At 37.8% G+C, this 27,773-nt stretch overlaps 1 protein-coding gene across 2 annotated transcripts; it reads left to right on the top strand.

Moving 5' to 3' along the window:
- The first annotated feature begins 519 nt into the window (after positions 1–519).
- On the top strand, positions 520–27,595 carry TCEA1 (transcription elongation factor A1). 2 transcript variants are annotated; one of them, XM_065668270.1, is made up of 10 exons: positions 520–857; positions 6,684–6,746; positions 9,893–9,998; positions 18,835–18,922; positions 19,970–20,115; positions 21,949–22,005; positions 22,940–23,094; positions 24,994–25,140; positions 26,065–26,136; positions 27,256–27,595. In XM_065668270.1, exons 1-10 carry the CDS (start codon positions 789–791, stop codon positions 27,262–27,264), a joined length of 912 nt encoding a protein of 303 aa, XP_065524342.1. In that variant the 5' UTR covers positions 520–788; the 3' UTR covers positions 27,265–27,595. The 2 variants fall into 2 exon arrangements, with proteins under 2 accessions (XP_065524342.1, XP_065524341.1); XM_065668269.1 differs by having other exon boundaries at positions 525–857; positions 19,967–20,115.
- The last annotated feature ends 178 nt before the right edge of the window (positions 27,596–27,773 follow it).

The following is a 27,773-nucleotide window of genomic DNA, read 5'->3' as shown; positions in this document are numbered from 1 at the left end:
GCAATTTTGTTGAAGTAGATGCTTCTGTTTTACAGTGAAAAAAGGTGGTTTAATGTTGCTGCTGTTTTCAGCATGGAAGTCCTGTAACTCCATGATTGGAATTGCCACTGTGGTACACCATATAAATGTGACAAACCTTGTAAATGTGATACTGAACGAAATGCCCCACTGGAACGTGCATACCGTTCAGGTTAGTATTCAGGCCTAGAAGTACTTTAGCATGTTACAGTGTGACACCTGGGCAATGCAAAAATTTACCTCCAACTCTGTTGTACTGACTCCACTAAAACTGCAGTGTGAAGTCCTCGCTCCATTGTATATAAAAGGAACTATTTAGGGAAAGACTTTAAAGAAGAACTTTCTGTTACAGGGAAGAGGGGATTTCCCATCCACCTCAACCTGATGAGATCAGGTGTTTGCTGGCTGAGATGAGATGCGCTGGCGGTGAGAGGTCCCGGCACCATTTAATTGCACTTCCGTTGGGTTTGGGGCTTTTGGGGGGCGAGGCTCGGAACGCGCAGCAGCCCCTTACTCCTCCCCCGCCGCGCTCTCGGCCTTCCGTAGCGCTGCCTGGCTCCTGCGGCCGGCGCTCGACGCGCGCTGCCTGGCGCCACCGCTCGGGCTGCTGGGTCGGGTCGGGGCGCTGCGCCGCGGCCTGGCTCCGCTCCTGCCCGCTCCGCTCTTTGGAGGTCCCGGCCGCGCCTCGAAAGACGGGACGGGGGTCTGCGCGGCGCCGCTCGCTTCATCTTCCGCCCACCGCGCCGGGTCCTGCTCGGACCGCCGCAGCCATGACCACGGAGGACGAGATCATCCGCATCGCCAAGAAGATGGACAAGATGGTGCAGAAGAAGAACGCGGTGAGCGGGGCTGGGGAGGAACGGGAGGTAGCTCGGCAGCGCGGAGACACCGCGGGCCGCGGCTCAGCGCCGGCTATCCCCGCGCTCCTTCCTTTCAGTGGGCCCGGGGTCCGTCCCCGCCCCGCCTGGCCCGGGGCCTTTCGCCCGGCTTCGTTTCAACCCAGAAGCTGCGGAGCCGACGGGCGGCCCGGCCCGCCCGCCGCGGGGTCCCTTAGCCTTGTCAGCCGGGCCTCCGCCCCGACGGGTTATTCTGGCCACCCTCGGCGGCGGGCGGGGAGGCGTGCCTCTTCCCTCTCCAGCGCGGCATCGTGCCCGGCGTCTCCGACCGAGAGGAGGCTCCTGCCCCGGCACCGAGCGGCGCGCACTGAGAGCACTAATCTGCTCTTCCCTCCTCTCCCCCATTCATTAAAGTCGCAACAGTGGCGAGGCACTGGCACAGGCTGCCCAGAGAAGCTGTGGCTGCTCCATTCCTGGCAGTGTTTAAGGCCAGGTTGGACGGGGCCTTGAGCAGGCTGGTCTAGTGGAAGGTGTCCCTGCCGATGGCAGGGGAGTTGGAACTGGATGAACTTCAAGGCCCCTTTCAACCCAAACAGTGCTGTGATTCTGTGATGATACCGGCCTTGCTCGAGGGACCGCATTGTTTGGGTGATAATACCGACCTTGATCGAGAGCAGGACGTGAAGTGATGGGGGAGCCCGGCCGGCTAGAGGAGAGTGACTGCTGAGCGGGTTTCCTTTAGATGGGTTGATTGCGCTTCCAAGCATGAAAGCTGTAGCTTTATGTGGGGGGTGTATTCAGATATGGATGAAGAATCCTAATAACTTTAGCCCCAGAATAGAGGTAGACTACAGTTAGGTAGAATTCAGTTAGCTTACTTCAAGTATTCTCATGCCCTTGATATAGAACTTATTTAGATAACATTACAGTGTTTATGCTGTTGCTACAAAAACATCAAAATACATAAAATCAGAGTGTGCAGTAACAGCCAAATACCTGATTATGGTTACACATAAAATAGCATACAAGTAAATTGCAAAGCATGTTTACTGCTTATCAGCAAGACACACAGTTGTTCTCTTGTAATTGTGTATTTATGATTCCTGCACTTCCTGCAAGCTATTATTTTAATACCTAAAGTTAAGCTTGTTTTTTGGTTTTGTTGTTTTTTTTTTTTCCCTGTGTGTTATAATAGTACATTAAATGCTCAGTGTTAACCGAGTGGTGTGGAATTTCAATTTATAGAAGGGTTGTTCTTTTCTTTCCATTCAAGATAGTAGAAATTGTAAGTAACTTTTTTTAATAGGGTTTGCATGTTTATAGAAATACTGATTGCATTAAACCAATGAAATTTGTTTCGTTCAGAATCCAAACAAATTAACTGCAAGGGCACACAGGCTATGCTTTGCTTTGTTTCAAAATCCTTGATGTTCTGTAATATTGCATGGTTTAATTTTTATACCTTTGAACCCTCTAATGATACAGTGTGGAGGCAGGAGCCTGGTCTAGTGAAAGTAATCTTTTATTACCGACATTTATTAATTTATTTTTTCCTTTTGGTCTTCTTCCTCTTTCTTTTTATTTCTATTCTCCATGCTTTTCAGCACAGAAGAATTCACTACCTCACTTTCCTGACTTTAAAAGTAGTGGCTCTTTCCTATGAGGTGTCAAAGGGTGGAAACGTACTGACTGAAATCTTTAAATACTATGGAAATGAGAATGATAAAGTGTGGTCAATTCATAGAATCATAGAATAGTTAGGGTTGGAAAGAACAGTTTTACTTGGAAGACTTTGGACAATTGAAAGAAAATGGCAATTCCCAGTTAATACAGGAATGACTATTGATGCTGGAGAGCAGCACTGCAGTAATACCAGAGATGTTCCAGGTGACCACAGTGTATTTCTCTATAATCTGGGAGGTTTAGGAGTTTGGATGTAATTCCTAGCAGCAGCTGGGGGCATGTATTTCTGCCGTAGCATGTGTAACCTACTGACCTTTAAAATCTCTAGGGAGCAGTGCAGTGTCTTTGCTGTGATCAGGGTAGGTCAATTTACCAGACTCGGCAGGCACAGCTGGGCTGGCCAGAGGCAGCACTTGGGTCGTCTTCTTCACCCCTTTCCCAGGCTCAAGAGTGACAGGAGCACCAGAAGCAGTTGTGATTCTGTACTTTGTTGGGACAGAGCTCATTTGTTCCAGGTCATTACCACATACAGGAGGCTGTGTTAGCTTGACTCTGTCTCAAAAACCTTCTGAGGCTGACGGCTTGAGCTGCCTCTATGGCCAGTAGTGGAGATCTGACATTTTATTCAAAGCACGTGTACATAAAAACACTTAGTTGTAGATAGGAGAGGAACTACATTGGTATTTAACTGAGGAGATGTCTCTGTGTTTTTCTTACTAGCCTTTGTGCAATTAAGGAAATACCTTCTAAATGACAACGTGATTTCCTACCTAATCCTGCCCTCCAGTTAGAATTTTAACTTTAGCAAAATTAAGATAATTTCTATCAAGAGGTACTTCGTTGTCTCACAAAGATGAAGCTGAATGAGAAACGCATTCTTAAATAAGCACCTGTTAGACAATAGTGCTCCTGACAACCTCTTGGATTCCTTGCTCCATTTTTACCCAACAAGAACAGGTATTTGGTGTATATCTTTGAGAATGATTTGAAAGCCCTAAATTAAAAAAATAAAAAGGGATTTAGTTGCAGGTGTGAAGATTTCCTAAGTATTTTAATGAAGTGATATAGGCAGTTCTTTTGGTTTGAAGGACAAAATAATAATGAAATGTTGTATTTAATACAGTGTGAGATAAATATTTCTGCTGTTAGTTCAGATACTTTGAAATAGATACTCCTCTTTCAGAATAGCTGTGATTGGATTAAAACATATGTAATGCCTTCCTTACAGCTTTTGTTGTACGTAAATACACTTTTCATTAAGCTGCTGTAATGAACAAGTATGAAAAAAGGGTTGGGTTAAAAAAATCAGGAGCAGTTGAGTAAGTTTAGAGAAGAAAATGTAAAATTGTCTATGTTATTAAATGTTTGCTGCCTTAAGTAGAACAGAATTCTAACTGAATGGCTCTGCTGTCTTGAGAAACATACTCCATTGGCTTTAAAATATGAATACGTGACATCATTCTGGTGTTGTGATTTGACCAACTGTGGGAAGCTGAGAGTAGTCTACTAAATCTGTCTGACTTCCGTTAATTCAAGTAGCAACCTAAACTGAAAGCCAACTGTCCTAGTGGAATAGGGCATTGCCTTTCATTTACTATAAAATTATAGAAATGATTTTAAAAGAAGATTTATAATAATGTGTTTGTTTTTTTTTTTTTACATTACATCAGAAAAACAGGAATTGCAAGATTTACAGTGCAGTTTCTAATCTGGTTTTGCAAAAAGCAGGGCATTTGACTTTATGCCAAGAAAAGTGGTTATGAAAAACTGTTTAGTTGCCGTGAGTTTAAACTCAAATTAAATTTCATTTTAAAGCATCTAATTCTTGGTACACTTAATATAATTGATTAGAATGAAAACTTAGAAAGCATTAGTGCATTAGAAATTTTGGTTAATTTGGTACAGAAAACAGTATGAAGTATAGGTAACATCTGTGTAGAGAATACCTGGGTGGGTTTTTTCACTTGTTGCCTGGTTTGTTAACCTCCAGTGTATCAAGTTACTAGTTTTGGAAAACATTTAGACTTGGAATAATAAAGTTGTTTTGACACATATAGTTGGAAGGGGATTTTAGAGGCAAAGAAATTCTGACTAGACTATTTCTAAGACGAAGTGAGGAGAGTGCTACTTTGCATTACAGCATCATTGTTATGCTGAAATTGCAGACAACAGTAACCTAGGTTTATTTTGAAATCACATACTGTTCCCAGTTTGCTAATTATTGGTTCAGAGGTGGTGTTGGATTGTATGTTTGAATATGGCATGTTAACTTTTGTCACTCATTTTGTTTCAGCTAAGAAACTTTTCTTGAGTTTGTTTTGTAGCAGTGAAGATAATTAACTTGCTTTACTTGGATCTGTGTTTGCACAGGAGAAACCACATTTACGGCTGTGTAGAAGAAGAAATGGTTTAGTATGCTAAGTCAGTTTAGCTCCTGAAAATAGCATAATATTGGCCAGTCTTGAATCATTGCTGCTGTAAAAGTTTTGTATATCATGAATAGAAGTTAAATAAGACTTCTTTAGTTTTGTAAGTGAATTTGTGTAAGGTGAGACACAGTGATACGTATGTTTTTTGGTTTTAGAGGCTTCTCTGCTATCAGATGTGTTTATAAAAACAGAGGTTATAGCAGACATTTGAAAATATGCAAAGCTGTGCCTGTTGCATGTGGCACAGAAGTTCCACTTTCAGCTTTCTCAGCTTCTTGGTGGTTATTTTATGTGCTGTCTTTAGTGGTTAAAATGTAAGACCTGCAGATGCAGCAGATTGCAAGCATTTCCTTGCAACAGGTGTCATATTAGAAGTTGAGTAGGGAGAATTTAAAAATAAAGGCAGGGAAAATGCATATTAAAGTAACCAAAAATAGGATGTGTTGAGAGAGAGGTAAGGAAAGAGGAATCAAATTCCAAAGATCTGCAGGACAGAAATTTTGTGGGGTTTATTTCTAAACCTCATGAATCAAAAAAACCAAAGGGAAGGTGGCTTAGCCTGAGTGGCCTCCTGTGTGCAAAGTGTGCATAGTAAGATGTGGATGGTGCAGAGCTTTGCTTAAGTAGAGGCCGTAAATTATCAAGGATGGTTAAGAGATTCCAGTAAATTATGGAGCTCACATTTGTGAAATCTTTGATTTTAAGTAAGGCCAACATTGCCAAGGAATGAATTGTTAAGAGTAGCTGTGTATAGTTTATTAATACCTAACAGTTAAGTCTGCGAAATTGTCATCTATCTAGAAAGTTGCTGCTTAAACAGTGTTAATTTTCACCTTTCCTTATGGTCTTAGCATGGGAAAAGGATAAAAGAAAAGCCCACAACGGCTGAATAATAAACAAGGGGGATTAGCTCAGATGTTACAGCACATTAGGATGGGCTCTGGCTTCTAGTTTGGAACACGCTGATGTTTTGCCAGTCTGGTATAGGCTGAAGAGTGTTTTCTGCACTAATCTGTATGTCATTGAATTAATATTAAAATTTAATAGTTGAAAATAAGACTTGAAAACAAGCCTTGCTCAGCTTTTTTTATTTGGGCATTTGTTGGTAGACATACCCACAAAGTTGTCTTTTTCTTTGGGGAAAACTATAGCTGTGTCCAGTAAAATAGTGTAATCTGATCATGGTTTTTAAACCAGTAAACTATTTTGGCTTTACCACACCACTGCAAGAATGTTTGCTATAAATGGTTTCTATATATTTATATATATATATATATATATGCATTATTGATGCACTGTGCAGAGCTTCTCAACTACAAGCTCTTCTGCTAAAACAGCAGAGGTGGTTCTGAACTGAAAATTGGTGCTGCTTTCTGGCTTGTTTTCTGATGCTGTTAAGTGAAGTGCCCTTGAGGCTGTTTTCCGGAGGATGTGTGTTGGTTAAGTAGTAATTGACAATGCATTTCAATTATATGGCATAAAGCTTTTCTAGTCTTTGAATGAATACTTTGATTTCTAAGTTAAGGCCTGTTAATGCTTTGAGTTTGCGAAGCAGAACATTCCTTGGCCTAGAGTAGTTCTGTAGATAATTTGGGAACTGGTGATTTGAATCCAATCTGCGACCTTGAAAGCAGATAAGAAAGAGTATGTTGTTGTTATGTTTAAAGTACCTGATTGCTACTGAATTTGACTTTTTTTTTTCTTCCTTTTTTTGCAGGCTGGAGCTCTTGATTTATTGAAGGAGCTTAAGAATATTCCCATGACCCTTGAGTTGTTGCAGGTATTATTTTCTTACTGTTATGTTGCCGATATTAACTCTGATGACGGTGTAGCCGGCAAATTTTGAAGAAGATTGCACTATTAAAGTAGATTCCTATGTTGAAACTCCTTTGAAGAATGAGTGTTATTATAGTATATATTATACTTCATATATATATGTTATATATATTATAGATATGTTGTATTCCATAATGTGTATATATATATACACACACATTGAGAAAAGCACTGCTAGATGATATGATAGTTTCATTATTCTTGTATCATATGAGAAGTGACGTATTTTCCTGTAATATGACTGTTGCTTTACTCTGAGCTGTCGAGCTCCTCTGAACAATTTACAGGTGTGTGAAACAGGAAGGTGCACATCAGTAGTCTGGACTTGTGCTTGTGTCTTTCTTGAGGGATTTTTGTCACAGAAAGCCGAAGGGGCTACAGACAACAGTACGACTGTGTCATGTCTGAGCTTTATGTAAGCAAGTTGATCCTTGCTTAGCTAGGGTGAGAGCCAGTAGCCTTCCTCACACATGATGTATCTGGTGGTCAGAGTTGCAAATCTATTTAGCAGCCACATGGTATTAAAGGCATCGTGTCCCTGGTGCTAATTGTGGGTAGTGCACAGCTAAACAATGAGTGAGACAGACAGTCTTTACTTTAACAAACAGGTTTTACTGGAAATTGCATACAAGTATGCAAAACTAGGCTGTAATCTACAGTCCTTGTTAATGACTTTTTGCCAGCTGATTTGACCTGGGAAACCTAGAGATGGTTATTCTTCAGGGCTTGATTTGGTTCTGCTTTGGTCCAGGAGCTCACCAGTTCTCTGTCCTCCTACTCTCTCACAATTTAAAGGTTGCTAACACCTCTTCCTGCTTCAATGGTTACTTCATCAGCTATGTTCCTTACATGTTTTCATTTGCTCTGATGTAGAGAAGACTAGCTGCCACCATACGCTTTGTTTTGGGTTTAGTCATAGGTTACATATGCTATTGCTCGTACCAATTGAAGGCTACTTCGCCCGCAGCTTGAATGCTTCAGGGATGAAAACAGCTGTTTTGTGCTGTCTCTGAGCCTCTTCACTCAGCAAGCAGATGAAAGGTGGTCTAGAATTTGAAATGGGGAAGAATGATCCACTAAAATGCATTTTGGACTGGCTGAAAAAGGTTTTCATATACCTACACACTTATAAAATCTCACAGAGAGAAAGCAATTCAACAAGTAACAGTGGGCTAGGCAGAAATACTGGAGTTTTCCACTTAAAAAGACTCGGACAAGAACAGCTCTGCAGGATGGAAGACTGAAGAAATTTCAAGTGCTGACAGCTGATTTGTCTTTAAAGCACTGTAATTTTGAGAACGTAACACTGATCTTTCGCAATTACCAGTGTCAGTTTGCAGGCAAATAAATTGGTGGGTCATTCCTTCCCCTCTCTTTAGGCAAGGTGAGGTCAAGTGTTCTATAAAAGCAAACAAATTAACTATGTTTATGCATTGCATTTTTAGTAAACTGTTAGACAGTTACCGTAATGTTTCTTTTGTGTGATCAGAAGAAGAAAACAATTTATCCAATTAATTTTGAGTTTTACTTGGTTTTTTGAATTTTGTGTAAATAAGTCTGTAAGTTGGTGTCTTTTACTTATGAGAGTAGGCTGTGGTTGTGCATAGTTATCAAGGGAGGGTTGGGGTTTTTTCATAGATACCTGAATGAGAAAAATGTATGGTGAGTATATTGTGGAATTTCAAGCACGTTATTCTTTATTGTCTAAACATGATGTTGAGAGTATATGTTTAAAATATCACAAGCGTTGGATGTGCCGTTAGTATGAGTCCATCCCAAAACACTTCAGTTATAGGTAGCTGTTTTCTTTAACCCGAAATACGTGTTCAGAGCTGATGCTCAGACCTGAGGTTATTTGATGTGTTCCCTTTGCTGAAATAGCTACTGAATATTTCAATACATTTCTAGTCATGTAGCGCATCCATGGTGCCCCAGGGAAGTGTTGTGTGGGTTGTAAGGAGTAATTTACAGGAACAAATCATTTCCATTCTTAGCAAGTCACAAAGACTGAAATTTTCCTTTAAAGGAGAAGGAAATTTAGGATGAGCTATTGCAAAAGTAATTAGAAAATTTATAGTTAGTGAGTCCCATAAATGGCAAATGCAACAAACCTGATCATTTAAGAACAAAAAAAAATTGTGGTCATTAGTCAAAATATGAAATGATAATAAAATCCTTATTTGTGTTGTTAAATGCTCTTCTCCTCTCGTGAAAGTAAAAGCGTGGGAATGTTTTACTTGCTAGGTTAACACCTTAGTCAGAAGTCTTCTAAAATGAAACTGTTGTTGCTTTTGAGCTAAATTTGTATCCTAATCTTCCTAGTCTTAAAAGGAGCGAATTGTAAATGAATCTCCTTTTCATTCTATAGGTGGCAGTAGTGCCAAAGGTTTAAAGCCTGTCATTGTCAGCCTTTTCAAAGAGGTAGGCTAGTCTTAATTGGTTCTGTCTAAAAGCAAAACCCTATGTGTTTAAGATTTTAAAGAATCTCAGTATCACCAAAATTATTAGGAACCTAAAACGTGGTCTTTCCGAACTAGTATTACCACTTCTACTGCAGCCATGAAACAGGAATTCTAAGAGTCCCTGGAGTAACCAGCAAGCTTCTGATTATGCCAAAACATAAATACAGTCACTGCTTCACAGAAAAATAAGGCTTTGAGGCTAGAATCCCTGCTAAAAACTATATAATGTGAAGATGTAGGTACAATTTTTGCGTTGTTAGATGTTTTGTATGTTGTACTTAATAGTTCTGCAGAGTTGTTTTTAAGTGGTTTGAGAGCAAAAATCTGATTGACTCTTCTTGCTGCCCTCTCCTCCCTCCAGCTTCTGTGATGGCAACAAATGGTAATACTATTGTATTTCTTTTTAAAATGTCCATCTTAAAATGAGTTTTGTGAAGGCTGACACCACTTCATCCTGATATTCTTAAACCAAACCAAAACAAGAACAAAACAACCAAACCCCACAGCACAAAACCAGGAAAAAATATGCTTTAAAAAAACGTATGTAAAAGTACAACTTTATGTATGTTTGCTTGTCAAATTGTCTTTATGTCACCTTTCATAGTGGTTATTTTTCTTTCTTTTGCAGTCTACCAGAATTGGAATGTCAGTGAATGCAATACGCAAGCAAAGCACAGATGAAGAAGTTACATCTTTAGCAAAATCTCTGATCAAGTCTTGGAAAAAACTGTTAGGTATGGTGACACAAACGTTCTTGCATGTTCTCCCTGTTCTTGCATGTCTTAACTGTACGCAGTCTCAATGCAAAACCTAGACACTGCCTTTATTTAGATATGTTTGTGCTCCTGTGTAAGTATTGAAACTTTCTGCACTGAGGTAGCTGGTTTTTACTCTTCGACTATCACCAGTGCAATACTCTGAAAGGGCATTGATAGAAAAAGTTGGTATGTTTTTACTGGGGCTGGCGAGCAGTAGGAAGCCAGTTTCTGTGACATGACTCATTTCTGAAGTCTCATTGCTTGCTTTTGAGCTAGAGTGACTGTATTGCAGTACGAAGCACTAACGAACCTGTTCTGGACTATTTCCTTTGTCAAATATAACAGGTGCTCTGAAAAACTTGTGCAAAATCTCATATGAGAGTATGGTGGCTTTGAAGTTTGGTTATAAAGTGATGTGTGAAGAGGAAGGAAAAAAATAGACGTTAAAAGTCTGTTAGAACTTACAGGTAGTGGGAAATAGATCTGCACTTTCTAAAACCTGCATAGTTTTAAAAAACTTACCAATTAGTGAGTTATACTTTTTGTTTAACTGCATTCACTGCCTTAAGGAAAATTAATGAGAACTTTCTGTTATCAGGGTTTTATTCAGGGTTATTTTGTAGTACTTAATGTGTTTGAGAATAGTCAGATCTCAAACTGGGTCCAGCTGTTTTTGTTCACATGCTGTACTCCATTTCATTTCTTTGTATCTAATTTTAAATAAACTAAGATTTAGGAAGGTTAAAGTTTGAAACAGGTAACAGTTTACTTAATGTTCTGCTGATGGAAATATGTGGCATTCTGTGTTAGAGTTCCCTGCCATTTGAAGTCAGCCTCATTTTCATCAATGGTGAAGTATTTTATCAGGTACTTTATTACTCTCTTGTAAATGGTTTAGAAATTACTTTGTATCCATCTGACAGTCTATGTATGTAGAAACAGAATTTGTCACTGCTGTCATAGAACAGAGTCATAGAATAGTTAGTGTTGGAAAGGACCTTAAGATCATCTAGTTCCAATCCCCCTTCCCAGGGCAGGGACACCTCACACTAGACCAGATTGCTCAAAGCCTCATCCAGCCTGGCCTGGAACACTGCCAGGGATGGAGCACTCACCGCTTCTCTGGGCAACCTGTTCCTGTGCCTCGCCACCCTCACAGTAAAGAATTTCTTCCTTACATCCAACCTGAACTTCCCCTGTGTAAGTCTGAACTCGTTACCTCTTGTCCTATCACTACAACTACTACAATCCTATCAGCTTCTACATTCTGGTAAGAAGCAGCAGTCTCTACAGCAGACATAATTTTTTATCCTTCGTTTTAAAAGTTAGATAATAGTAATTAGGTTAGTTTTAATAATTAGATAATGCTAAATATGGTGATAAATTATTTTTTAATGTATGATAATGACTTACTGATCAGATCTTTTATGAAGTATGCATTTAATCTGAGTTCAGTGGCAAATAGTGCAAATTATGTACCTTTTTATGTTTATATTTCCACTTAGAATTTGAAGTCCAACTGTATTCTATCCAGTGCATAAAATGATAAGATACATAAGTGGAGAAATGGACTTACCTGTTACTTGAGTTATTCTAAAGACTTCTAAAAGCAGCAGCTGGATTGAGTAACCTAGCTCTCGAGATACTAACCTAAATTAAAAAAGGGCCTTATCAAAGTTATTTTTTCTTTTTAATCTACAGGTTCAAATCTGTGATACTGCGACTTAGTTTAGGCAACAAGTAGAGGAAATACTCTTCCCCCCTACCCCTTCCTGAATTAGCATTTCTGGGGATTGCCGTTGGATGATACAGCTTTTTTGAGGGGGGTAGGGGGGTGAACAGTGGATGAGGGGGTGCTAATGAGCAAAGGAATTGATATGTATTTATTGAGACTGTAAAAATAGCCTTGTCTCTTTTTTTTTTGACACAGCATCTTAAGTCAGTCAGACTTGTCTTTCTGTATTGTTTCTAACAGCTGACTGATCCTTAAATGTTCAAACATTGTGAAACACAGGGAGTATTATTCCCTCCAGAGAACCAGAGTGTGTTCATGCTGTGGAAATCTGGAATAAGACTGTGGTGCCTGGTGGTTGCAGCAGCTCAATGTGGGTGCAAACTGCTGCTGAAAGGGGTGGTCCTGGCTTCCCTCCTGTGCTACAACTGGTGCTCAAGTAGCTGTCCAGGAGACCAGAGCTGGGAAGCTAATGGCTTTGTTCATTTCTTCTGGCTTGCGTTTCAACTGTGTCAGTTTTCTGGTCCAGCCTGTTTGCAGTTACTGTTTTCTGCACAGAGATTGTGGCAGTAACCTACAGTTGGAGCAAGGTGGACCTTCCCCTTTTGGTGGCTCACTACATTCAGATTGTTGTAAGACAGTTGGGAGTCTCTGCCTAGTTCTTCTTGCATGAGGTGAAGTCAAACATATGAGAAACTGGAAAGTAAATAGCAAATACTTGACATTAATCAGAACTGAATACTTTCTTCTTGAGGCAGTGGGTATGTGACCGTTTGTGTTCTGATTTTTGTTATAGGAAAGGTATTATTGCATGCACATAATAGCATAGTTTGGTTGTGCACTTACTACATAAAATCAGATTATTGCTGAAAAAACAGCAGTGCTTGAATTCAAAACTTAGTTAAATTCTCCTTGATTGTGATTCAGACCTTACAATAAGGCGTAGTAGGGCAAATGTTTCACCTCTAATAATTAGAACTTGAAATTTTATAATTATAGAAGGTAGGCTGTCTGTGTTGCACAAAGTATGGGTGGGTATCTTACAAAGTACTCTGTTTTGTCATTAGTTTTGACTTTCTCGGGAGAATATGAAATACCGTATATTGAGCTGCTTGAGAAATCAGTTTCCATTGTGCTGTTTATAGTGCATGTAAAATGGTATGGATCAAAGATGGCAGCAGAAGCGACCAGCTGTTAATCATACCAAGCATTGTACTCAGAGATCTGAAGTCTTTGTGAGTTATTTTTATAAATGACATTTTGAATTTAGGCAAGAATTGTTGACTGTTCAGGCTGCATGTACTGTTTAAGTTCAGTGCTATTGGAACTTTGTTTTTAAGAATGTATGGGAAACATGAGAAGGAATCAAAGTCAGGTTGTGAAGCACCAGATGTTTATAGCTTGAATAGAGCCATGCAAGGCTACCAGTGCTTTTAAGGGGTGTCAAAGGCTGCCCAGCACAATGCTTCCAAGTGTTGTCTGAAATGACTCACTGAGTGAGCTACAGTGGGAGATCACTTCTAGATGCTGCTGTAAGAATGTTAAACCACATAGCTGAGTTGGTCACAGTTTACATAAGGAAGCAAATTCAGCTCTCAGAATAAAATATTGTGGAGTTATAACACAGGATTTACAAATTATTGTTTTGCCAGGTAGCTGAATATATAGGGTATGCTATGCAGCTAATGGATCTATGCACACCCATTTTAGGTTGAGGAGTGTTCCTTTTTATTAAAAAACAACAGGCTCTTAAAGGAATTTAACATTCTCCATCACAAATAGTTACTCGCTGAACCCTTAAGAGTATATAGTGAAGAAGAATGTCCAGACCTCTAAGTAAACTCCAGTAAGTTTATATACTGAACTGGAAATGCAAAATGATTGGACAGTCATCTTAACATTAAGTGCACATGTGACACCTATTGCTGGTACTAAAAACTAAAAATAGTCTCATGAACATTTTGAAATGCCTATTCCAAAAAAAGTGCATGCCTGAGTAATTTTTTTTTTTTAAAGAATGTTGAAGTGCTTGATGTTGTCAAGAGAAGGTAACACCAGCCAGACTTCACAGGAGTGTTTTACTCTGATTACTTTGTTCATGGAATCCTTTGTTATTTCAAACCTGGGTTTGATTCTACTGGAGCAAGCTGGAAAAGTCTAAGATTATCTTACAGTTACGCTAGTGCTGTGTCCTGGGTTCAGCAGTAGCAGTCATTTTTCTTCTTCTTAGTAGCTGGTGCAGTGCTGTGGTTTTGACTTTCAGCCTGGGAACAACGCTGATAACACCGATGTTTTTAGTTGTTGCTGAGTAAGGTTTACTCTGACTAAGGACTTTCTCAGTCTCATGCTCTGCCAGGGAGGAGGGGAAGCCGAGAGGAAGCAGAGACAGGACACCTGACCCAAACTAGCCAAAGGAATATTCCATACCACAGCACGTCATGCCCAGTATATAAACATGGGGGCAGTTACCCAGAAAGGCTAGATTGCTGCTTGGGTTGGGCTGGGTATCGGTCGGCGGGTGGTGAGCGGTTGTATTCTCTTCCCTTGTTATTTCCCTTATTATTGTTGGTGGTGGTAGCAGTAGTGATTTGTGTTATACCTTAGTTACTGGACTGTTCTTATCTCAACCCGTAGGAGTTACATTCTTTCGATTCTCCTCCTCATCCTTCCGGGAGTGGGGGGAGGAAGAAGAGGGGGGAGTGAGCGAGCAGCTGCGTGGTTCTGAGTACCGGCTGGGCTTAGACCACGACTGCTGGCATTAGGTAAAGTTGCTCAAGGACATCTAGTAACTTAGTGGCTTTGCTCAAAAAATTGTTACTGACAAAAAAAGTTCCTTACAGTCTAATAGTGTTTAAGGGTATTGTTTCTTAGTGATTAGAGTACATGTCTTTATGAGATACGAAGTGCAAAAGTTATTTCAGTAGTTTCATTTCCATATCAAGTATGAGCTTTGGAAATTGTCTTCTGTCAGATGTATGTTTGAAACTGTTTCATGTGCAGTTAGTAGATCTATATTTTGTTCAGATTATCAATGGAGAGATAATGGCACATGATGCAAATTATACTGTATAGGAGAAAAAACACATATAGGAAAGTTCATATGTCATGCTCTTCTGTCAATTCTGAAAATAAAAATCTTTAAAAATGGCAAACAGTTCATGATTTTGTTATTTATAGATTTTTAGATATTTTTCCTCCCTATGCTACTACTAGGAAGAAGCTTTTTTGCTCTTACCTTCATGTCTTACTGCATCTTGCAGAGGAATTGCCAACAAGTGTAGCTGCTTGTGCATCTCAGGATTATTTTTGTCAGGGTCTGGAAAATGTGGTCTGAAGAACTATTAAGTAGAGTCATTGTTAAATTAATAGCTATGCCATCTGTTTCCTGTTCTAATATCTCTTTCTTTAAACTTAATACTCAGAAGACTTTCCAAGTTTTGGGTGTGATACCTGAATCACTAACCTACAGTAACCTGCTAAATTAAATTCTTATGTGCTTCCAGAGAATAACTAGCCACCTTTCATTAATAATTCTGAAAGAAATCTCACTTTAAAAATTTTCTTTATTTAAAGTTAAATTTATAAGTTAATAGCATAGAATCATAGAATGGTTAGGGTTGGAAAGGACCTGAAGATCATCTAGTTGACCCCCTCCTGCCATGAGTAGGACGCCTTGCCCAAAGCTCTGTCCAGCCTGGTCTTGAACACTGCCAGGGATGGAGCATTTGCCTCTTCTTTGAGATACAGAACATGGCATCTTTATATTTTCTATTTTTTTCTCTTGCTACTAGCAAATGTCCTGAGTTCACTCGTAATACAATTATGAAAATCTACAATGGAGCTGTTAATGGCTTCTAACATTCAGATTAATTATATTATCTGGCTATATATTATTACATTAAAAATTCTGTTCTAGTAAAAAAGAACACTGTTATGTCATGTTTGACCCCTGAAGAGATTATTTCACTGGAAAAGCTAGAAGTATCTTTTAGATTAATTGTGAGTCCCAGGTAAAAGCCGCAATGCAGTAGTCAGAATTTGATAGTCTTATTCCAGTAGCTGATATTCATGTTCTCAGTGTGCTTTTTGTATTCTAAAGAAGCAGCATGAATATAAACTAGCATCTCTTATTTAAACAAACAAACAAAAACCACTTAAAGACTTTTTTTATGGCCTTCTGAACCTGGAGTAGCTACAACTGTAATGTTCAATTTGTTCTGAAAGAAAGTTTTGTTAAATTATAATAGCTCTATGAAGCTGAAAAAGTAATGGCACATCTTTAAAGGAACTTACAGTTTATATCATATTGATGTTTGTGATATTCTGTAGACTTCCTGATGTGAATTGCTTGCTTGTTGGAATTTTTAAGTATCTCTTACAGAAGGTCCATTTTTTCCATTTTACTTTGTTAGAATTTCTGTGTTTGGTTGTATCCTCATTAGCTGTCATTCTTCCATTCCAGGTCTCCTCTCCTTGGTGCTTTCCAATTTGATCCATAAGGGTGAATGACTTAAACACTTGGGAGAATATTTCTAGCACATAGAGAACATTGTTAACTCTGTTTTCAGATTTCTGAAACTGGATTGAACGGAAGTATCTGTAAACTCCTCTAAGCAATTAAAGAAATTGTAATTTTGAAGACATACTTGCTGAAGCTGTTCCAGCGGTCTCAGCTGCTGAAGTTTGACCTTGGATTGAGATGCGCTTGCATAGACTAGTCTGCAAGCTATAAAGAGCTGCACTTTTACCTGTTGCTTTATCGCCATACCTCAGGTATACCCTGCCCTCCGTAAGGGAAAGAAGCGATTGGGGTATTGGCAGATGTGTTCTCAGCTGTCTGCCTTCTCTGAAACAGTGCTGAGCTAAATGGAAGTGTTTGATAAACTAAGAAGAGGTGCTGGCTATACCATAGTGGTGTGTTTGATGTAAAATAAGCAGGAGATACCTACGTCAGCTCTGAATTTGACAACTTGTGTGCCAGAAAAATATATGGAGGTAAATGGACTGAAGCAGAGCTCAGCTCTAAGGTGGCAGGTATGCTGCTTTGCAGAACCTGAGATGTACCCCAAGATAGCTGTTTGATCTATCAGTTTGTCTTAAAGCTGCTGACAAAAATGATCACGTAAATGATGAAAGTAAATGAGATTATGTGCAGATTTAGAAGATTTTTTAAAATCGTATATCATGTGTTTGTTGCCATAGAGAGTAGTCATGTGGATCTGCATGTTAAAAATGGGATTTGTCTTCTTTCTCTTAGTATTGTGCATTTTAGGTATCATGGAAAAGAACTTGCGTGATCGGTTCAGTTTACATAGCCTTGTTTGCTTTCTTAGTGAAATTACTTTTAAAAATAATAGTCGATAAATGGATATCTGTTTTAGGATTTTTTTTTAATAACAGCTTTAGCTTATTAAAGACAATCAGTCCAAGCGCATCATCTACTGTGTTTAATTTTCCTATTTTTGTTTAATGGTGAAATTTAGTAAGGATTGAATATAAAGTTACAAACAGTAGGTGACCTGTTGAAGGCTGAGGAAATATTCTGGAGAAGTATCTTTGTGTGCTTGCCTGGTTTCTGTTTTGTAGGCATCTCTTAAGGTACAGCTGGAGACAGACTAGTAAATGGGTGCTTGCTCTGATCCAGTACGGCTGTATCTGGTCTCCTTTTATGATGATGATTTTTTAACAAAGTGATACTTTGTTTTATAAATTCCTTAACTAAAAAGTTAAGGAAAGGATCAAAATCCTGTTCAATTTAATATCTTTTCTGTGTAGCCTTAAATGTAAATTGTTACTATTAAAAATAATCCAGTACATTAATTTTCTGTTCTCTAGGAGAAAAAAAAGCTCAGTGCTTTAATAAGAGACCTGAAGTTTTTGGTTCCGTACCATCAAGTTACCCACAGAAATGTGGGGATGGAAATGGGGATACTTTTAGATGCTTAAACAAGGATTTGGCTGGTTTGGAGCAACCTGGTCTCGTGAAAGGTGTGCCTGCCCGTATCAGAGGGGTTGGAACTAGATGATCTTTAAGATCCTTTCCAACAGGAACTGTCCTGTGATTCTACGATTCAGATACCTAGTTCAAAACATCCTTGTGGGGAAGACAGACTTATCAGATTTCCCTCCTTTTCCTGATCTGTTGTTAGTTATTTTAAAAGTTGGTAATATATGCTTATCCCAGTAGTACAGTCTGTGGATTTAGACTGGTAATAGCAGCTTCATGAGGGCTTAGAGAGAGGAATTCACAAAATCTGTCAGTGAGTGATGCCAGTCTTGCTAGGCTTTCTCTGTAGGCCGTGGAGAGTCAGCCTTTCTAGAGAGTGAATTAAAGCAGGAGCTCGATTTAGCCACTCTGAATTCCTCTTTACAATAGAAGGGTGTATGTGTTCTTTCTAGGCTAAAGTTAAATGTTGCGTCTGCCTTTTTTAATAAAGGCTTTTGGTTTTAGTCTTTATAAAATCACTATTAAACATAGCCTGTATGGGAAGAGCAAATACAAATATTTTTAATCACAAAGGCAAATAATTTCAGAGCTGTCACAAAAAATACCCTGTGTGTGTCCGGAAAACTCCTTCAAAAGCATGTGAAAATGATCTTTATATCTTTTGGCAACCGTGTGAGCTTTTGCACCACAGTTTTGTTTGGTTCAGTCCTTTAGTAGAAATCCTGTGAATATATCTAAAGAGAATGGCATGTATTTAGTAGGAACTTATATTTAAAACATGGAAGACAAGCTCTAGGGACCTGATGCAGTAATTTAAGAACTTACTGTTTACGTCGTGCACCTGCGTTGGCAAAAATAAATCATAAAAGTCTATGTTTTCATCATGCCTTTGCTGCCAGTCTAAGCAGATGCTGGACTTGACTTGGAGGATCTGAAGTGTTGTCATTCTCCATTTGCTGGGTTGGCGAAGGTGTTGGGGAGTGAAAGGCTGTACTGCAAGAGAAGGTCAAAGCAGAGGGTGGGAGCTGATAGCATTTCCAACTGGTTTGGGAGAAATCATCAAAGATACTTTACCACTGCTTTAAACCGGTTACTATTTCTGGGTAAAAGTTTCTCATGTTTTGTATTTCCAGATGGACCTTCAACTGATAAAGATTCTGAAGAAAAGAAGAAGGAGCCTGCATCTTCCTCACAAAATAGTCCTGAAGCAAGAGAAGAAAGGTGCGAAGTTCTTCATGACTATGCAAATGATCTCACTCAGTATAAACATTAAATTGGTTGGTCACAATTTGTCATGTTAGAGACAGCTTCCGCGTTCTTTTCTGAAATAGAGTTATGTAAGAAATGGTGTCTTGTTAGAGAAGTAAATTATGATGCTGCTGACATTAAAGATGAAAATCTCAGGTCAAGATACAGCCAGACTAGTTATTGTTTATTCCATCTGTCTCATCTGTCAAATACTCCTGCCTTTCTCAATACTCAGTACTTTCTCTCTCAATAGCACTGAGCTTTGAGAACTGTAAAACAACTTTCAGTCACAGCTTTTTGGTAATTGCATATGTTAGAAGTTTAGAACACTACTTTTGTCTGTTAGCTTTTATATTCAATAAACAATCCCACTCTGCACTTCTTTTGGTAAACACAAAGTATATGTTATCAGAAAAAATGAGCCCATGTTAATGACATTATAGGAGCTGAAGAACATTTGCAAACCAGTACCGGGAGGCCCATTTCTTCTGTATATTTCTGGTTTTAGTGAATTAGTTTGTAGCAGCCATTTTCAAATTGAAGTTAACCTCTAAGCATTTGTCGTGATGCAAGCTGAAAACTTTCTAGTTTACAGTTCTCAAAGCTGCTTGTTTGTCATCCTGGTACCACTGCAGTACAGTAAGCAGACTGAATGCAAGGCATTCACTGCAGGGGGCATGTTAGTGTTCTCTGTCTTCATGGTTTTTTTAAAGTTCCATGGGGGAAAGAAAAGATTTCATGTTAATGTAAAGAACTAAAACTTACATGCCACATAATGGAATGAAATACCTGCTGTGTCTCTATTGTGTGGAATACCCTGGTGAATATTCTAACGACACTTTTAAAACTGTATTGACGCTAGAGCTATAAGTAGCTTTAAAAGGGTGGCTAGTGTTCTTTTTGTTTGGAATACCATCAAATGGGTATAGCAAAAGACCTGTGTTTTGTCCTGGAACAAAGTTATTTGAAGAGGGGGGAAAAAACATTAATAGTAGCTTTCTTTTTGCCTTTTTTTAGCAGTTCAAGTAGCAATTCCAGCAGCAGGAAGGAGGAGGGTAGTGCTCCCTCAAATTCTTTCATCCCTTCTTTTCCCCGGGCTCCAAGCACTTCGGATTCTGTACGAGTGAAATGTAGAGAAATGCTCTCTGCAGCTCTCAGAACAGGAGGTGAGCTTTTGTAGACTATTTTTCGAGTTTTAACTATTTCTTTCTTCTCTGTTTCAGTCCCTCCCACTATTTTTCTCAAGTCCCGTAGGGTAGAATAAACCCTGTTTATGTCCATTTGTGTGTATACACCCATAGGCCATTTCCCCCAGATTGCAAGTAATGAGTAACCCTGACAGCATGGGAATGTATTGAAATACATTTTTGTTGCTGATGATATGGGACATTTTGTGTCATCTATTCATCTGATATCTTGCCTACAGTGGAACTTCTTTTCAGGAAGGTTATTGACTCCTTAATGCCTCATTCGAATGGTTTTTTTGGAAGCTGCTGGGTGTTTTTTGTCTTCTCTCTGACCAAGAATGCCACTATATACACGCCTGCCTTTCTTACACTAGAGACACTGGGGGCCTTCACATTGTGTATTTTGAAGGCTGCTTTTCTCTTTTTCAGTTTAATTTTGAGGATTCATTGAGATAGGACTCTCTTGCAATAAGAGTCTTGCATTGCTCTATCTTCATGCTTTTGGGCATCTGTAAATTCCTTGACTGTTTTGTTTTCTTCTTTCCTCCCTCATGTACACTTGGGTGTCTTCAAACTGACAAACTGAATGATAACACTATATGAGGAGCAAACTGAAACTGGACTCCTCAGAATGATCTCACTTTTTTTCTTGTGGGTCCTTTTCTGCCAGAACTTATGACCCAGTCCTGTTCCTCTGTTTTTAGCTTAGCATAACCTGACCCAGTGTAAGCAGACTTCCGAGTCTTACATTTTTACCCTCTTCACTCTTATTCTTTCACTTAATTCACAGAAATTCAGATATGGACAATAATCAAAGCTGACTAAAGGCCATGAATTTGTGGTCCACTGGATATGTAATTCAGTGACTTCTAAAATAATTTGTGACAAGAAATTGCATACAGCATCTTAGTATTCATAAATCTATGTAGCCTTAATTTTAGCTAGTTTTGCAAGAACTCCTTTTTTGCTATGTTTTCTACAAGACCTATAAACTGATCATCTGTGGATTGAATACAGGTATCAAAAAATAAGGTTATTTTCTGGTTTTATAACCTTATGCATGAGATTGAAGGAGAGATGGTGTTTGGCTTACTTGGTGAAGTACACCCGTGTTAAAATGAGAAGGAGGAAAGCACATACTGTATCTAATTTGTCCTAAACCGTCTTGGAAAGGCAGCTGTCTTTATGAGTAAGGATTTTGGTCAGAAACTTTAGACAATTATCTTGAGATAATTTAGGTCGAGTGTTGAGTTTTCTTCAAAATCGCTATGGTTTATTTCCTCTAATTTACATGTTTTATGACACGTCTCTGCTTTGCATTTAAAACAAAAATCTAATAATACTGTTTCTGTTATTTAATTACTATGTTTCTAATGAAATCTTTCTCTTGCATGCAAAACATTAATTGCTTATGCTTGTGTGGACTGAAACAATTGAAACACAATACAAAATATTTTCTGCTTAGAATAGCTTGTTCTATGCTGAGGAGATGGGTATTTGCCAACCCTATTAGAATATTAAAAATTTTTCTGTATAGCAGTGATTTTTGTTACTATGTTTGCAACTAGATGTCAGAACTTTTGTTTTTCTGAAAAATCCGGGCTTTTTCTACTTTTTAAAGCTTTGGTTGCTCTTCATTTCACTTATTTTTGTTATTTCAAGTGGTAAATAGACAGTAAATTAAACTTGCCTATATGAAAGGAAAATTCAGCTGCAGTTGTTTCATAATTGGCTGAGATTGAGTTTCAGATGGGTTTTCAGGGATGTAGAACTCTGAGATTGTAAGGTTACTAATATTCTATTTTTTCTCAGATGATTATATTGCTATTGGTGCTGATGAAGAAGAACTGGGTTCTCAGATTGAAGAAGATATCCTTTGTTGCACATCTATGTGCTCTGGAACAAGAGTATATTTTAAAAGCATTAATAATGTTAAATATAGTTAACTGGACCTATACATTGAATATTTTTAAAGTTTTATTTAAAAGAGAAATAGCAAGCTTTGTCCAACACATCAGTGCTGAAATTTAGTGTTTGGCAAACCAGCACGACCTAAATGATTTGTCTTAAAACATGTAGGAATGTGTGTAGGTGAGTGTGTGTGGGTTTTTTCAGTTCAGTATGTTTTCATTGCAGCAGCAGTATTGTATCTTAGTGAAGCATTCTGACATAAAATGCTGGGCTCTTCTATGCTATTTTAAAATATTGTTAACAGTTTTAATATTTTTATAATGTCTGTTTCATTTTCTACAAGTCTATTTCTAAATTATTTGGAATTTTCAAAAGGGTTGTTCTCTTGGCAGTGTTTGCATAGTTACAGAGCAGAGGTCTGAGCTTCTTTTTCTTTTACCTTGGATTTTGGGTGTTTTTTTCGGGGGAGGCATATTCTTAAGTATAGAAATAATTTAAGCTTCATGATTCTATCTTGCTAATGTTGTTTGGTAGTTACAGTCAGCCACCATTCCTGTTAAGGAATTCCCTGCTCCTGTTGCAAGCCTATTTTAAAATTCTATTAGAAATCAATTAATCCTCAGGATGAGGTCAAGGCACTGGACATGAATTTATGGGTGACTTTTCACAATTTCAATTGACCTCATACTGTCCAAATATTCATGTTTCACTGACCATGTGCTGAACGATGATTAGGCTTCAGAAGGATGTGAAGTCTTCTGTGTTGAACAGAAAAGTAGAAGGAGGAGTTGATCAGCAGTGGAGAAGTACATTGCTTTAGGAAATTTGCCTCCGTAAAATAATCCTGTATAGTGCTCTACTTTACTTGTTTTGTTCCTTAAATCCAAAGCACCTATTTTTCAAGAATTAAAAAACACTGATATGAAATACAAAAACAGGGTACGAAGTAGAATATCGAATCTCAAGGATGCGAAGAATCCTAACCTAAGGAAAAATGTGTTATGTGGGAACATTCCTCCTGACAAGTTTGCCAAAATGACAGCAGAGGTAAGCAAAGCATAGGTTTTGAGCTGTTTTTCTATTGGACTTAGCCATAAAAATAATTTAAGTTGTCTGCACTTTTCAAAGACTGTGGCATGTTTGTGGCTTGCACAGTGTGTGCAAGGCTATGTTGGGACAGAAGGAATGAAAGTGGTGTCTTAATGTTCCTAAATGCCTGATTTTGTCTTTAAGTCAGAAGGCAGATAAGCTGTTGCATGCAAATTTCCTGAAATATGGTATATTGTGCTGGTTTTAAAAGGCCACGTGATGTATCAGTGGTAGTTTTTAAGTTCAGGAAGACGTAAATATGACTGGCTAATGACTCCAAGCTGCTTACACATTCACTTTTCTGGATATGTAACTGTTAGCCTGTCTTGCCATTTGTTTTTTGAACGCTAACCTCTGCTATTTTACGCCTGTGCAAGGTAGAGCACTGTGGTTTTAAAGATCAGTCTCCCTCCTGTTGGCATTTTCAGTGTTTATCTAAAGCTTATCTCTTGAATCTGCCTTTTGAATTCTTGAAGTGAATTTGAAGAAAACTCTTAACAATAAATAGAAAAAGCCATAAATGGTAGGGGAAAGAAGCTAGGAGAATTGTCTTTTAAACCCAATTGCATTTCTGTTGAAAGAACATTTTTAGCACTTGAAAAGAAATTCTTGTTTACACGCTCACTGTCTTTACACATTACTTTTGAGATGCTTGCTGTCTTTACAAATAAAACGAGATTTTGGAAGTCAAATGAAAAATTAGATTTTATGAGAGAGAAAAATGAGAGCATGGTTAACATCTGGTTTCCGTTTTATAGTTCTGCTTATAGATTTTAGATACCCATCCAAATGAGGTGTAAAGCAGTATCTTGGAGACTGAAAGAAGTGGTATTTAAGATGATGTAATGAAAATCATGGTTAGCTTTTTTCTAAAGGAAAGGATTTTTAAGGGTGTTTTGTTTTCTCCTTTCTTTAGCTTTATGTAAAGATTAAGGCAAACGGACTGTTTATAGAGTATAGTAAAGTGTATAGAGTGTATATAGAATATATACACACTATATATATAGTGTATATAAAAAAAACAGTAGATTGTATCTTTAGTACATAGAGTTTTTCTTTCCACTGTGTGTATATACGTATGCACAAATATATGTCTTGTGTTAACCAGTGCTCTTTCTTTGTATCAGTTAATATGTTGAATTAAAAACTCAATGGCTAACACCCACCCCTAGCCCCCTTTACATGAGATGTGGAATAAAACTTTACTGAAGAAAAATGGAACATCTTGGTTTTTGCTATGCGTACGTGATTACTATACATTGAGGAGATCCTGCGCACTAGAACTGTTTTAAAGGGAGAAGAAAATTGGTGAATCTGAGCTGTTCAGTTAGTGTTTTGAAATGAAGTGTATATAACTTCTGGTAACACATGGGAAGTTACAGCTTTACTATATTTCTCAGTACAAGTATGGAAATAGTCAAAATAGTGTAAGTTTTTCCTAGAATAATCTTCTGTAGCTCAATGAGATAATTATGCAAGGATCTAACCTTGGAAAATGATCTTTTTCTTCTTCTCTAGAGAACATTTAAGTTATCCTCTACCTTCTCTCTGTATTACATTTCTGAACTTCAGAAATACATTTACATAGAAATGTTTCCAGGTGTTTGATATGACAGCTTTTACTGATTTTCTTTTTCCAGCTGCATAAAAAAATCCCAACAAAAACCCACCAACTTTTTGTAGCTTCTGTGCTGTGAAATACCCAAACTTCAGTTTTATAAAATTACTTTGCCCTTCAGTAATGTTGCTGTTCATAGATTCTAAACAAAAAAAAATAGTATGGGCGTGCACAGTAGTAATGGCTTATTTAAAGCTAAAACTCTCTACTAATCTCTGTTTGCTCTTTGTCTGTAACAGGAAATGGCAAGTGATGAGCTGAAAGAAATGCGCAAAAATCTGACCAAAGAGGCTATTAGAGAGCACCAGATGGCTAAAACGGGAGGTACCCAAACTGATCTGTTTACATGTGGCAAGTGCAAAAAGAAGAACTGTACATACACCCAGGTACATGGTTATTCAGGCTCTTTGTTTTCCTTTTTCAAAGCTCAAGTTCTATATAAATATTGTCAGAGAAAATGTTTTAATTACAAAATGAACTTTTAACAAAACACTAACAAATTACAAAGTATGTGAAGATAGTTGGGTCTACTTAGATGTGCTTATGAAAGAATGTTTGTTGTGTTGATTTACCAAAGATTTTATGTAAATCCAAACTGATTATATAGCCTGAAAGGTCAGTTTCTTAGCACTGCTGAGTTTTTGTTAATTCTTTTATTACATCTTGTTGTAATACAGTTTTATGTGGAGAAGGGCTAATTTACTGGTTTTGGTATGTGTATACTTTTCTTTAAAGAGGGAATAAATAGCAGAAAATAATGATGCATACATATAAAATATACATCATATATATAAATCTACCATTTGACGAACTCTAAACCCTGATTTACAGTCATTCCTACAACCTTTTTCTGTTTTAATTAGGAAATATGTGCAAGAAGCAAGGATTTAATTTGTTTAGCAGCACTTCAGGGCATGTAATTTTTATCATAGGATCAGCTGCGTTTGTAATACTGTGTATCAGATGCTTTAAGTAGCAAGCTGTTTTTAAATCATGACGCTTTCAAGCTTTTGCATCAGTAAATATATGTAAAGCTGTACTGAGCATGTAGTTTTACAGCAGTCTTTCCCTAGAAGTATGTGCAGTTTCTATGCTAAAATTGATATTTTAGTGCTGAATCTGTCAAAACGTGTTTATGATGGCTTTACAATCTGGAGAAAAAATAACAGTTTCAATTTTCATGAAAAGTTAACATATTTTTATTCAAATACATTTCCTTAATGTTAAACTTTGATTTTAAACCTTTACATGGAACGTATACAGATGATACTGATTCTCCTTTTTTGCTCTGGCTTTTGCGTTTATGAAAGGTTCAAACCCGCAGTGCCGATGAACCCATGACAACGTTTGTTGTCTGTAATGAATGTGGAAACAGATGGAAGGTAAGACTGATAGACTGCTCCACATATTTGATAGCAGACAGCCAGGCTCTGTGCTTAATTTTGGTTTACAGTAAACGACAACTAAGATTCTGTTAACTTTTGGTTATTGCTTAGCTCATCAATGATATTACATCTTGATAGTGCGAAATTGCTTAGGTTAGAAAAGTGTTTTTGACTGAAGGCGTGAGATCACTCAAGTAGGGCAGTGGCAAGACATAAATTTAACCCTTGTGATGTTTAGTTCTAATACTGCTTTGCCACACAAAGTAGTGGCAAGTTAGTCACTGTGTTTTTCTTTACCCGAAGATATTCTAATTCTTTTTAATCTGTGCTTTGATGAGTGGAATTGGCCTTTTTAGACCTTTCATTATTGTCTTTTCTGTTGTGTTTTGGTTTGGTTGTTTTTTTTTTTTTTTTTTTAATTTGGTTTGGTTTGGGGTTTTTTTTTTGTTTTTTTTTTTTTTTTCCGACTCTGGAAAGGAGAGGGAATAAAAAGAGATGACTGATCCATATTCCTGTTCCAGGATGAGTAGGGCAGTGATAACTTGATTTAATTTTTCTTTTCCAAGTTTGGGAAATGGGAATTGTAAAGTTTTTGAGGAACACATAGTCCAATAAAGTGGAGAAAAACTGAAATGAAGGCCTATAAAATGTACAACTTCAGATGCGATAGCATGCAATATGAAGCATGTACCCACATTCCCTTATATTTCTGTTCAGAGCGCTGCAGAACTACATTGCACAGCATACGTTAAGATTACAGCAATAATTTCATGCATCTAGTTTTATATATGTTATCTAGTTTTATATATGTTTTATATATGTTTATATATGAATATTGTATAAATATATACTCCAAGATGCCTAAATAATTTATAAAGCTTAGAAATTATTTGATGTAGCACCTGGAAGAATTCATTTGTCCTTAAAACCTTCTGTAAGGTGGCGGTTACAAAAGCATCTTGTATAAAGATGCTTGAGTGAAGGAATGGGTATGATATAAGCAAATGCTTTAGTAATTTCCATATCCAAAGTATGGTGTCATATTTTTGTTTCTTCTTGCAAAGATTTAGAAATAAGCTGTATGAAGATCTCATAAAAATTCCTTTCTTTTGACAGTTCTGTTAGAAGAAGAAATTGTCAAGACATCTGGACCAGTATGAAAGAGGATTTTGTAATTGGCTTTAAAAACTAGGCTAAGCATCTAGCTTCCTGCAAGTGAGAGAAATTTGGGGTTTTTCTTTTTCCTTTTTTTTTTTTTTTTTGGGGGGGGGTTTGGTTTGTTTTTAAAGCAGCATACATGCCTGAAGTTAGCCTTTGTTTTGACACAGCCATCATTTCCTTAAATGCCTTCCTGTAGCTAATAGTCAGTAGGGCCAGGTTGCTCAATTGTATGGTGAATGTTAAAATATTTTTTCATTTTTATAAGTAAGTTGACATTAAACTTTTACCAACTAAACATCTTGGTAATTGGCTTGTTTTTTTCTAACTATGTGAATAATGTACTGTATTTTTTGTTGTCTAAAACATATCCCTGGATATGTATTTTACCTTTCCACATTTGTTCAGTTGTAAGAATAGAATTTGTTTCTTGCTGCTGTGTTCACTGGTTTTGCAAGGAGAAAAGGTGTCTAACT

The sequence above is a fragment of the Lathamus discolor genome, chromosome 2 (genome assembly GCF_037157495.1).
Source record: "Lathamus discolor isolate bLatDis1 chromosome 2, bLatDis1.hap1, whole genome shotgun sequence".
Taxonomy (NCBI): domain Eukaryota; kingdom Metazoa; phylum Chordata; class Aves; order Psittaciformes; family Psittacidae; genus Lathamus; species Lathamus discolor.
The sequence above is the reverse complement of the archived record's forward strand: the minus strand, read 5'-3'. Positions and strand labels throughout refer to the sequence as shown.